Source organism: Artemia sp. Qi Xiang Cuo, chromosome 13 (assembly GCF_049724085.1).
Source record: "Artemia sp. Qi Xiang Cuo chromosome 13, ASM4972408v1, whole genome shotgun sequence".
In the NCBI taxonomy this organism is placed as follows: Eukaryota; Metazoa; Arthropoda; class Branchiopoda; order Anostraca; family Artemiidae; genus Artemia; species Artemia sp. Qi Xiang Cuo.
This window is the reverse complement of record NC_142806.1, coordinates 25,860,807-25,874,070: the sequence shown is the minus strand read 5'-3', so window position 1 is coordinate 25,874,070 and position 13,264 is coordinate 25,860,807. Positions and strand designations below refer to the sequence as shown.

At 32.7% G+C, this 13,264-nt stretch overlaps 1 protein-coding gene across 1 annotated transcript in view; it reads right to left on the bottom strand.

Annotated features, from left to right (window-relative positions):
• Positions 1-13,264, bottom strand: part of LOC148945121 (pancreatic triacylglycerol lipase-like) — a 32,551-nt gene that overhangs the window by 949 nt on the left and 18,338 nt on the right. Inside the window, exons 5-7 of the mRNA XM_089099348.1 lie at positions 11,403-11,624; positions 7,857-8,010; positions 3,025-3,083 (exon numbers count right to left, since the gene is read on the bottom strand). Coding sequence (XP_088955474.1) covers positions 3,026-3,083; positions 7,857-8,010; positions 11,403-11,624 — 434 coding nt within the window. The 3' untranslated portion in view covers position 3,025. The remainder of the gene's footprint in view (positions 1-3,024; positions 3,084-7,856; positions 8,011-11,402; positions 11,625-13,264) is intronic.

The window sequence follows — 13,264 nt, the reverse complement described above, 5'->3', positions numbered from 1 at the left end:
AAATCACAAATAAAACTGAGTAAACCAAAAAAAAGAAAGAAAAACGGCAACTCTCAGTAGAAGAAACACCGTTTTATGTGCTTTCATTTAGCCCTAGCGTGTAATAGGGTTTATAGCTTTTTAACAAGGTACATAGAAGGCAGTTAATCCTGGGGTCCAACATTAAAAATAACACGTTCTTTAATTAATTAAACGTTTCTTACACTCATGCAATGAAATTGCAGATAAAATAATTTTCTTTTTATGGATTTTTTTTCTGAATATTAGGAGATTTTAGACAGTCATTTTGTGGGATGGTACAAAGATGAAGCGTATTTTGAAGGCGAGGCCATATCTGAAAAATTCTTCAACCCCGACACTAATATGCCACCCCCTGTCAATTAAAGTCAGGGAATTTAATTATGCATCTTTTAATGCTCACTATACTCACTAAAGTCTCAGCCAGTTTTGACTCAAGTTGGTATTAGACAGTCATTTGAGCGAGTCGACGTGAATATTTTTGTGAAAACGGGTAAAATCAAGTATCGAGCTGTCACAAGATACTTGTTTTTGAAGGATAATACGACTACACAAATCAAAGATGAGTTGGATTCTGTGTATGGGAAATCTGCATTATCATTAACTACAGTCAAATTTTGAGCAGCTGGCATTTTAACATGGCTGTAAGAGCTCAGAAGACGATGAACGTTCTCAACACTAAACAACTGCAACTACTGAAGAAAACATCCCTAAAGTTCGCCAAATGGTGCTATGTGACTGCCAAATTGGAGTGAGAGAGAGATTGCACAGGCTATGAAGATTTCCAAAGAACGCTCTTTCCACATATTAAATAAATATTTATTATAAATATAATAAATAAATAAAAATATTTAGGCACGAGAAAGAAGTCTGTGCGTTGGGTGTCACGTTTACATATGTTAGGCCAAAATCACGTTTGAATGATCATTTCCAACGCCTTGTTGGTGCAGTTTAAGCCCAATAAATCCGAGTTTTGGTACCGACTGTTATTTTGCTTAATCTTAAAAGTAAAAGTTTATTGCAGGAACAAATTGTTGTGATTCCAAAAAAGAGCCTGAACTCCTTCAAAAGTCACGTTAAATCAAAATGAAAAATGCACGATTGGAATCAGCATGGTAAAAAAACATGTATAGGAAAATTACAGTCCTCTACCTTGAACACCAAGGAAAATCACTTTTGTGCATTGGAAACACTAATGTCTCTCCTTTTTTTCTTACCAGGGCTAGTGGGCTATCAGAAGATCATACAGAGATACTTAATGGCTGATTTAAAAGCTATTGCTCATATCTACGAGCTTTTAATAAATGCCACCATTTGCATGTGCCAAATGGTACTGTGCCAACTGGAGGCTTAAAATAACCCCTTCCGTATACTCCCCCACCCAGCCCCCTTAGTAAGTTTCATAAATTGTACATAATTTCATAAATGCAACATTAGCAGGACTAGCAGGCAACCACGCTATTATAGAGTGATGTTTAATGGCTAATTTCAAAGTTATTACTCATATCTACGTGATCTTTATGAATTCTACTATCTGTAAGTGTCATATGGCAATAAAAATGATTCTTCTGAACGCCCTCCAAGGATGAGACAGTACATCCGTGGAAACTTAGATGTTGAAAAGAAACTAAGAACAGGGATGCCTTTTTAATCTGAACTTCTAGTCCTTTTTTTTAGCTTTGTCAGTATTAAGATTCATGAGTGTCTGATCTCATTAGCCTTCCAGCCGGGACGTTACCAACCGGTACGTTACCAGTTGGGACAAGGTCTAGAACGGTCATTCCTCCCTTCCAACCTCCTCTAAGACTAAAAAACGCATAATTTTATAATATTTGATACAAAAAAGACATAATTGTGTAAAAAGTCTTTTTCAAACGTTTTCCAACTTACACCCCCCTTTGAAGAGGTTACAGCAGACTTGAATCTCAAATGTCACCCTTGCTGGTTAAAACAAACTATAATTTTATATGTCCATGCCTATATGATGAAACCAACCCATAATTAAAATGAAATGAAAGTATAAAATACCGGATAAAGTTTTAATTAAAATAGTTTTGATTTTCACCATCTCTATTAAAATTTTCAGGGGCTGGTACATATTTTCACTTCAATTTTATGGAAAATAAGAGTACATGATGGTCGAATACATTATTGAGGAAGAAGTGCCGTATTTTTATTTTCCCTCCATGCCAAATGTGGAACCACAATATGCTAGTCTGTCTTTCATTCTCCAATATTAATAATAAAACTCGATATACTTAAAACAATTTTCTAACAGAGCCATGACTCGGCCATCACTTTTTATTTGTGTTCCCTTATAAACATAGTCTTCTTAATGGTTATACAGCAGAACAGATTTTCTTAAGTTAGCCCCAGGATATTTGTGGGCCTAATTCCATTCTTAGCCTAATGGTAAATCTAGTTTAGATCTTCATGTTAAATATTTTTCTTTATTAATCAAACCTAGTCTTCCTTAGATATTTCTTGGCACATTTTTTCAGTTTTTCGCTGTTTTTTTTTTTTAAACTGTACAATCATGCAGGGGCAAATTTCTCTGCTCAGGCAATCCTCCTGACCTTGAGAAATACTCTTTTTAGAGTTTTGTTTTGAAAAATCAAAAAATAATAAAAACACCCTCCCCTTAGATTAAAAAAAAACTTTTCTTTCTATTTTCATAACGAAAACTGAAAAAAAAACCTTGTCTCCCTCTAATATACGTGAATTGGAACCACTGTGAATATGCGTGGGTTCATCTTCATTCAAATACAGTCGTACTGTGATGTCAATAAAGAAAGCAGTTTGTCTACCTAATCAAATTGTTTTACATAAATAATATTTCCATAAATATATTGAAATAATTATTTAAATAAAAATTGGTATTTTAATCAAATCAAAAAAAAAATTGATAATTCTTATTTGTAATTTCTTTTGTATACATTGCCAATTCACCTAAATCACTTTCTTATGAGATAAGGAAAAACGAAATGATAATGAAGATGAACATACCTTATCCCTGAGCATATGGAGAATTATCATTAGTTTCCAGGTAAAAATTACCACGAGCCCTACAAAGAAAGAAACAATTTACAGCAATACAGCATACAGCAATACTACATACAGCAATACAGCATACAGCAATACAGCATACAGCAATACAGCAATACATTTCAATTAAAACGAAATTAAAAGATGACGTGTAAGACTTTTAATAAGACAGTGAACCTTGAAAGGATTAAACAAAAGCTTTTATGTGGAAAAATTTTTTTCTGTAGATAAATGCTTCCACATATGAAGATGTATATATATATATATATATATATATATATATATATATATATATATATATATATATATATATATATATATATATATATATATATATATATATATATATATATATATATATATATATATATATATATATATATATATATATATATATATATATATATATATATATATATATATATATATATATATATATCGTGTGGGTAATTGCCGCAGAGTAAATGCCCACTCCACCCTTCGGAGCAGAGTAGACTAATGCTCTGCTTAGCAATACAGGACCTGGGGGATGGAACCTCGCTGCCACAAGGCTGAGCGACAAGCTTATAACTTGTCCTTGTAAAAAAAAAAAGATTCAGCAACTGAAACGTAAATTCAACACCCAATGTGCCACCAATGGCCCTGGAGGATCTTTATCATTTTTATTTTATTAATATATTTACAAAGCTGTAGAATTTCTTACACCGTACGAAAGTAACTGGTAGGGTCCTTTAATTCTATTCAGGATTGCGTCACAACATTTTCTGTAAAGATGAGCGTCCGTCTTCAATGACTGGACCTTAGTGCTGTAGCTGCTTTGATGCTTCAGCAGAACATGGTTTAACTCACTTTTAAAACAGATATCCATATGCTCACTTAGAGTGTCATCACCATTTATATGGATGGTGTCACACAGTTTGAAATCAGCCATTACGTCGTCAGTATTAGCTATAGCTGCCGGATTGTGAATATATGTAAAAATTATGTTTAGACTTCCTGGGGGATATCAGACAAGAGAAATTACGAGATTCTGTTATTAACCGTCTTATATCGCACTTAAAATGTGAAAGGCGTCAACAAGCTTGAGCGAATTGCCACTTTGGTGCCAGGGTTTCCAGATTAGTAGGCAAGTAAACAAAAAAAAACACAAAAACCGCTAGCCTCAGGGAACTCTAGCGCAAGATAGCACTCACAAGATTTCGCTTTAGACAGTTCAATGAGCATTTATAAATAATAGCTATCCCTACACTAAGTTTTCCACACATAAGATATCTCTTAGCTTTGTATGGACACAACCAATTCTGTGGCAACTGTTCAGGTACCCTAAAGTTGACATTTTCATTTAGTTGAACCTGAAAGTTGACATTTTCATTTAGTTGAACCTGAAAGTTGACATTTTCATTTAGTTGAACCTGATAGTTGACATTTTCATTTAGTTGAACCTGAAAGTTGACATTTTCATTTAGTTGAACCTGAAAGTTGACATTTTCATTTAGTTGAACCTGATAGTTGACATTTTCATTTAGTTGAACCTGATAGTTGACTTTTTCATTTAGTTGAACCTGAAAGTTGACATTTTCATTTAGTTGAACCTGAAAGTTGACATTTTCATTTAGTTGAACCCGAAAGTTGACATTTTCATTTAGATAAAGCTAAAACTTCCATTTTTCTGTACCTTAAATGTTTGATTTCGCAAGGAATGAATTAATGCATAATAGACTAAAATAAGCATTCAAGGAAAACATTGCCAATTGGGATTCCAATTGAGCATACTCAATTCCATCAAATGAAATTATTCTTTTAAAATCATTCCCAAAAAATCGGGAGCTTCTACCACGTTTTCTGTATCTTAAATAGATGGCAGAGAAATTGTAAACTTATTTAATTAGATAGCGCTGTAATAGAATATATTTTTAACCAGGTAACACAGACAGCGGATACTGTCTATCCTGTTACTCCGAAATTATTCAAGTATAAGAGATTGCTTTTAAAACTGAAACCTGGCTTAAATAATATAATAATTTATCCATTTTTTTATTAATTATTTTCCTGAATAATAACTGAACTTAAGCTCAGGGTTGCCTAAATCACAAACTAAAGCTTTATTAGGAAGCCGAAATTGCTTTAAATTAAAGGATATTCTACTACTTAGAAAGAATATCTAACTCCATAGGCTAGATTTAATTCTTTCAAAGCTCACTGTCTTATTAAAAACTTTTGTTGAATAGATAAGGGTAGATGTGCCTGTGGTATTTTTATATTAATAAACAAATTAGGGTATTTTTATTAGGGCCAAATGCATGAGCCAGATTAAGGGCCGAGGCAGAAGAGGGCCGTTCAAGGCCTAGGAGGGCCAAAAAAGTGGAGAGAGGGGTTAAAACAGTCACATTGTCGGCTATTTTGATAGTTCGTTATATTTTGATGTAACTTAAATAAGAAGATTCAGATATTAGTTTCACTGAATAGATGAAGGTAAAAATACCTGCGATTTTTTTTTTTATTTACAAATTAACAACTTTATTTACAAAATTTATTTTATTTTATTATTTATTTTATTTTATTATTTATTATATTTATATTTTATTTTATTTATATTATTATTTTATTTATATCTTATTTATATTTATATTTTATTTACATTTTATTTATATTATTTTATTTATAAATTCATTTTATTTACAAATTTTATTTTTCATAAGTTATGGTTTCAAAGGAATAATAAAAGGATCTTGTTTATGAAATGAAGTGTTTTTGATTTAACGTTCCATATTGAAAGCCGTATTCAGTGAAATTAAATAGCTAAACTGTTCGTGTCCAAGAAGACGGGAGTTGTCCTATTTTGTGGAGTGGGTTTCTATGAACACTAAAATAGATACTACAAAAGCTCATGGTGATCATGGGTATAACCCATTTACGACCTATGAAACATTATTTTACGATTTCTCGGCCAGTAATAGGAAAAAAAAGTTCCAAGCATATTTAAATGGAAGGCAATGAAACAAAAAAACAAGAATAAAATAAAAAAAGTTTCAACATTTCCCCTCTCTCTATTTCTTTTAAACATGACTATACTCCGGATGGCTTTATTACAATCCTTCAAGACCCCTCTCGTTTATTTCTACACGTATAAAGCACTTTGTTAACCGAAGCAATAATTAAATGCAACACTGAGTCAACGAATACATATTAAGTACAATATTTTACAACATTATTCTGCCAGCTTTGATTCATAATGACAATAGATATTTTAAACCATACTTCTGCCTTGTATCTATCTAGTTTTTAATCATTTATGTGCCCTATTATCAATATACGTATCCTATATATACCCTATATGTACCCTATATATAGTTAGAAATTTGATCCACAATTGCTAACTGTTTTTTTTTTTTTTTTTTTTTTTTTTTTTTTAAATAGTTTAAAATTCTCTACAGTTAGCAAATTTAATCAGAATTCAAGACTTATTTCAATACAAAATTCAATACAAAGTTGGAAGCCTTCCTCAACCACCCATACAAAAAATGTCTTGCTATTTTCAACTCTTCCCCCAAGGGGGGACGAAACAGCAAAGATTTGTGAAAACCCCGTATTCTAACAACTATAATCGTAACAATGTGAAACGATTCTAACAACTTCAGAGACATAGTGATTTATTAAATACAATCTTTTTTTTTTAATTGCAATTATAATTCTCTTGTTAAACTACCAAGCGTTTTTGTCAATATATATTTGATTTACTCTGATGGCCTTCCTAGTTTCTAAGGTTATCTGTATGCTAATGTGAGAGGGCCGATTCTGCATTTGAAAGGTCAGGTAAGGACTAATATTATGTAGCTTAGACTTCATTTCGCAAAAACCTTATCAGTTATCGAGAGGTGATTTTCTATTGATCAATTTTTTCTTTTTTCGGTAGTACCCCGTTTTTGTCAGCGTTGCAACGTTGAAAAAAAGCAAAACTAATTACTTAAATCTGACAGCGTTTTTTGTCCTTGAGAATTGAAACAATAAAAAACTGTAAATTTAAAATGAAAACTTCACCCTCAAAGAAAATCTAAACCTTCTTATGGTGTTTGATAATAGCTTTTTTTCTTAGTTATTTTTGCTAATTTTTCTCCGTGTTTTTTTCAACCCCCCAATATTACCAACAACTGCATACCCACAAATAGAGTTCTTCATCATTCAAGATTGAATTCTAAATGTTTTCTCATTTTTTTTAAATATATATAATTGTTTAAGTTTTCGCTTCACTAATTCAATCAATCAGATTTTATTTTTACTGTATTTGGTGCTTTATATTATATTAAAGGGTATCATTATAAAGGGTATAAATTTATGGAATAATTTGGATAATGATATGAAGAAGATAAAAATTTTAGTGATTTTAAAGGATATTTGAAAGAAAAATTATTAGGTAAGCATGAATTCTAGTTTTGTTTGTTTTGGAGGAGATTTTATTTAATTTAAATTAAGTTGCAATTGTTTGTTGGTTTGTGAGTGTGACCCCAGAGCATGAATATGCTATGTATTTGTTGTCCCTTTAGTATTATTATATTTTATTTTTTCTTTCTTTTCTCTCTTTTTTTCTTTCTTTCATTATAGCGAGTTTAAAAGATGTTATATGTATGTGTTTTTTTTACCTGATTCACCCCATGTCAACCGTTTGATTTTCGGTGAATCATTTTTGTATCTGATTTTTTTTTTAAAGTTAATTAAATATATCAATATATGACTTATTTTATGTTTTTCAAGATCGACAAGTATAAAGGTACACAACAAAATTTCAGGAATCTTACCCTGTGGACACTCCATATCCCATAGCGGACCCAGCATTTGAACTGCAGCTTCCGGCCAAATATTCATCGTAAGAGCTACATTTCTTCGCTTGGAAATCATTAGATCTGATAGATTCTACATAATACTTTGGGGCTCGACCATGAGAGCATCCAGCTATAAGAGTAATGAGATGATCTCAATGTCAGGCACAAGGGTTACAAAGATTTCCTCTGCCCCAAAGAGATTTTACCATAAACACATTGCATAGTTAAACTACTTGAGGCAAAGAAACCATCGAGTAAACCTTCTTCATTAAATCTCTAGTTGAGGCTTATCCTTTAACCTCATTTCAAGAAACGTTCGAGAATTCACCGTAATTCAGCCTCAAGCGTTCGTTTAAACCCTCATACTAGCCTGGTTTTTGTATTATGTCCTTTCTCTTATCCTTTCCTGCGGTCGTGACAAAAGACAATTCCCAAAAATCGTCCTTGTCGGCCAACAGTGCCATAATTTTTTCAATATCCTGGAGAAGGAGGGGCAAAGTTGGAGCCAATTTTCCCAAATCAATGGAAAATGGAAGTGAACACTGAAAAAACGAGCCATATAGTACTACAAAGGTAAAGATATACTTAAGAAAACTGCCCCGTTTCTGTGGGTGCCTGGATTATGCAGGCTTATCTTAGTTTTGACAAGATTTTTGAAGAAAAAAAATTCAGATTAGAAGAGGGGCAACCTGGTGTCTGAAAGGGGGGAAGAACCGAGGTCTGAGAGAAGCGGGCCCTGCCCCAGGGCAAATTACAACCCTGTCGGACAACTGTATTGTGCCAAACGAAAAGCAGGTCATCCCCAAATTATGTGGGAGGATGTTGTAAGGAAATATTTAAGGTAATGGTGACTTCTTGGGAGGGTGTAAAAAGTGAGGCATTGAATAGATTGGGGTGAAGGAGGACTATGCGTAGCTGTGTTGGCCTCAGGTGGTTTGGTGCCACAATGGGTTGTTGCTAGATAGGTATCTTGCGACAAAATATTGTGTTGAGCTCAAAAGAAATGGAGCCAGTTGGCATCTGTAAAATTTAAAAAAAACAGTCTTGAATACATAGCAAATACTAGCTTTGTGATAGCATTTTTATTTATCCGGACGTTTGGGTTTTCTTTCGACAACAGTGGCTTTTTCACAAAATTAACAAGTGCGCTGTACTCAAAAGAAACAGAAGCTTTTCGTATCTGTCAAATCTAAAAAAAAATATCTTTAATATACAGCAAATACTAACTTTGTACTAGTACTCTTATCAATTCGAACGTTTTGACAATTCCATTGACAGAAGTGAGACATTTAGACAAAATTAACTTTTGTGTTGAGTTCAAAAGAAATGACAACGTTTGACACTTTTCAAATTTAAAAGAAAAATCTTGAATACATAGCCAGTATTAACTCTGTGGTAGCTTTATTTTGTTATTCGGACATTTTGGTATTTTTTTAGACAAACAGAATCAATCATTAAGCTGAACTCAAAAGAAAGGGAAGCATTTGGTACTAGTCAAATCTAAAATAAAGACTTCAATATATAGCAAATACTCACCTTTTGCTATTACTTCTATCAATCCGGAAGTTTTAACATTTTTATTGACAAAAGTGGGACGTTTTGACAAATCAACTATTGTGCTGAGCTTAAAAGAAATAAAAATTTTTTGCATTTGTCAAATTTAAAAGAAAAATCTTGAATACATAGCCAATATTAACTCTATGGTAGTATCTTTATCACCCAGAAGTTTTGGCATAAGTCTTTGACAAAAGTGGGACATTTTGACAAAATTAACAATTGTGCTGAGCTCAAAAGAAATGGAAGCACTTGGCATTTGTCAAATGAAACAAAAAATCTTGAATATATAGCCAATACTAACTTTGTGCTAGCATATTTATTTATCCGGATGTTTAGACATTCTTTTTAAAATCGCCCTGAACAAACCATTGGGCTGAGGTAAAAAAAATTTCATGATATTTGTAAAATCTTAAAAACAATTTTGAACGCGTAGTAAATATTAATTAGTTGCTAGATCTTTTATTTATTAGCGCGTTTTGCCTTTTTTTTTAATGTTTTAAGTATATTTATTGTTTGTATGTATTCCTTTCAGCCAAATACTTTAAGCTAAAAATCATTGAAAGCTCATAAAATATATTTCATTTTAAATTCCCAACCATATTTCTGAGAAAAGTTCTTGCTTTATAAGCAAGAATCACTTAAAAACATGCTTTTGATTTGTTTTTATCTGAATGAACGGCCTTGTTTCGTAATTTTTCTTCAATCCTGGTTGAACTTCCTCGAAGTGATAATTCTAAGTCTGTTTTAATTTTAGTTCTAATAGTCAGGTATTTTATTTTAATTTTTATTTTATATTTATGTGCTTTGCTGACGACCGCTCTTAGGAATAGAGCCATAAATATCCATTAAGAAAAATTTTCACTTTCTTAGAATTTTTTTAGAATTGTTGTTCATTGTTTTACCTTTTGTTATTTGTATTATGGAAGGGCAAGCGTGGCCCTACTCGTAGTTTAATTACCTTTGTCATTTAAAGGGTCAAATACAACCTTTAGGCGTAACAGCGATAATATTTCATAAACGGGTTATGCCAAAGAGTATGGGTAACTTGCAAGGGTGGGAATTGGCACTAATGTCGACAAAAAAACTACCAACGTCATCTATGGTTTGGCAGCACCTGGCATTTTTTTCCAGTGTAGTATTAAGAATAATTAATGTAATTAGTGCAATTGGTAAAATTGGGGTAGTAATAAGTATCTGCTCTCAATTTTTAATAGAAAAAAGATTACGTAGCTTAAAAAATGCTAAGCTTAACCAGACGCTAGAGGGCGTTGATGTTTTTTCGTCAAATCTAGCGCCAGTTTCCACGCTTATAAGTTACTCATACTCTTTGGGCCGTCAAAAGAAACAGGTCTTCGGCCGTCAAAAGAAACAGGTCTTCGACTGTCAAAAGAAACAGGTCTTCGACCGTCAAAAGAAACAAGTCTTCGACCGTCAAAGGAAACAGGTCTTGGACGTCCAAGATTGTAAGAGTAGTCCTAATCCAGAGGCAAAGACAATTATTCATGACCCACTTTTCTACAATGGCCTTATGAAAAAAATGACAAACTGTGTAAATGATATCGGTGAAACTGTCGGAACAACCAGGTTGTCCAAGTAGTGCTTGTTCAAATATAAGAAAGACTAATCGAGTATCTTCCCTTTTGCAATTGTGGTATATAATTTAAGAATCATGCCAATTATGTCGGTGACACTGTCAAAATAGCAGGGCTACTTAGATTAGGTTCTTCAAGGTTATACAGGCTGGTCTAATTCAACAACAAATATATTTCAGGTATCTGCTCTTTTATAATGGTTTTATATTAAGAAACTTAAATATGATGAGGACTTGGAGAGTATATCACTTATACAATCAGAATAGCCGGGGCCTCCAGATTGAACAAGGTTGTACAAGCAGTCATAATTGAGAGACTACCAAAATTCTTTGATTATCTACTCTTTTACAATGACTCCGTAAAAAATACTTACAGATCATGTCAATGATATCACTGATATTGTCAAAACAGCCAGGTTGTTCATGGCCACCATTAGGAAAGAAATCAACATGACCAAGTGGATCAGGAAAAGACAGACCTCCTTCCGCAAGGGTTCCAGTATTTGTATGCATCACGTCGACAAAATCAGCGTCGCTGGTATCAAGGCGACGATCTGTATTATCCATACTGAATGCAGGGTACGCAGGATCAAGACCTAATAAAACAAGAAATCTTAAAGTTAAAATTTAAAAATAGTAAAATTTAAAGTTAAAATTTAAACATTTTACTGCTAAAGCATTAATTTTAATTTTATAACTAGTTTTTAGAACCAATTTTACATTAACTTTATTCTATTTTGTTAATTTATTTTATTAAGTTTTTTATGTTTTTGTTTAGTTTGTCAATTTTCAATTATATTTTCTGTTATTTTAAATATTAAATTTTCTCTGAAAGTTAAAAATTAACTTGACCTGTGTAATTGACCTTGTCAAACATTTCCGAAAAAAAAACCAAAGACGATAGAAATGTCATTTTTGGTTAAAAAGCGTCGATCTTGTTTTTAAGTTTTTAGCCTAATCTGCAATCTGCCTAAATGCGTTCAAATAAACTTAAATGCTTAAAAACCCACTCAAATTTAAGTTATTTTATCTAAAATAACAAAATCATCAAAAATATCTGAAATCAAAACAACAAATTGCTATAAAAGTGTTTTGACAGGAACAATGTTCATGTGACAACCATGTACGAAGATTCATTTACTAAAGGAGGAAAGGAAACAAAATCTTGCACAATTCGAGCTTGTGCAATATTCGTTGCATATATTTGTTGTATTACACCCCCAGCCAAAAGTTTGAGCATTTACATGTTAAAGGTGTGAAGAAAACGAAAAATGATTGGATGAGAAGAAAGTGCCAGGAACAATGGCAACAGCAACACCTTTAAGAAATTTTAAAAATAAGTTTCTTGTGAATTACTGTCTCGATTAATCAGTAGCTGTACTGAACCCCTCGTGCTCAAAATCCTCCTCAGGGCCATACTGTGGTGTTTCTTTTGTGGAAGTTTTCCCCACTGTAGAGTGCAGACGGTCTGGTATCATGCTATTATCCTTTCCTTTTTAGCTTAAAGCTTATTCAAAAAGGCAATGCAAAGAACTCCCCCTAAAAAAAAGGTCCCTCCGGATCCAACCCCAAATACTAATTAAATTGATCCATTTTTGCCCCATCCTGGCTAGTCAAGCTCCCTATCACAAAGGTCACATGAAAGCTCAAATTCTGAGAATAGGACAATGATCAGTGTTGGTGCAAATGTCACTATAGATGATAATGGCTTTCAAGAGGTCCTTTCTAGGAGCTCCAAAAAAAGCAAAAAAACATCCCCAATCAAAAGTATTTCCCCTCCTGCTTTCCAAGATTATCCTTCCCAAAACTTAGGAATTTACCTCAACATTTCTCCAAATACCCCCTTTGAAATAACAAAGATTACTACAATAAGGGTTGCAATTTTCAAAATGTTAAAATCAATGTTTTCTCTTAGCATTCACCGTGATGGATCTTTGCTAATAGCTGTCCAAGATCAGAAATCAGCTGATATAATACTTTAGCTGAAATCTCTTATTAATACCCCAATTAACTCATCTATATGGAACCCAAAACAATCCCAAGCAAAAATAGTAGTATATAGTGTTCCCCTAGAAATACCAGTTCAGGAGTTAAAAGAAGGGCTCTCAGATAGGGCTGGTAACACAATCCCTGTAGAAGATGTCAATCAACTGGGTAAACCCAACTCTAATGGAATAAAAACAAATAGGTCTGTCCTATTTAAACTGAAGGAACAAATGAATATCTCGGAAAAGTT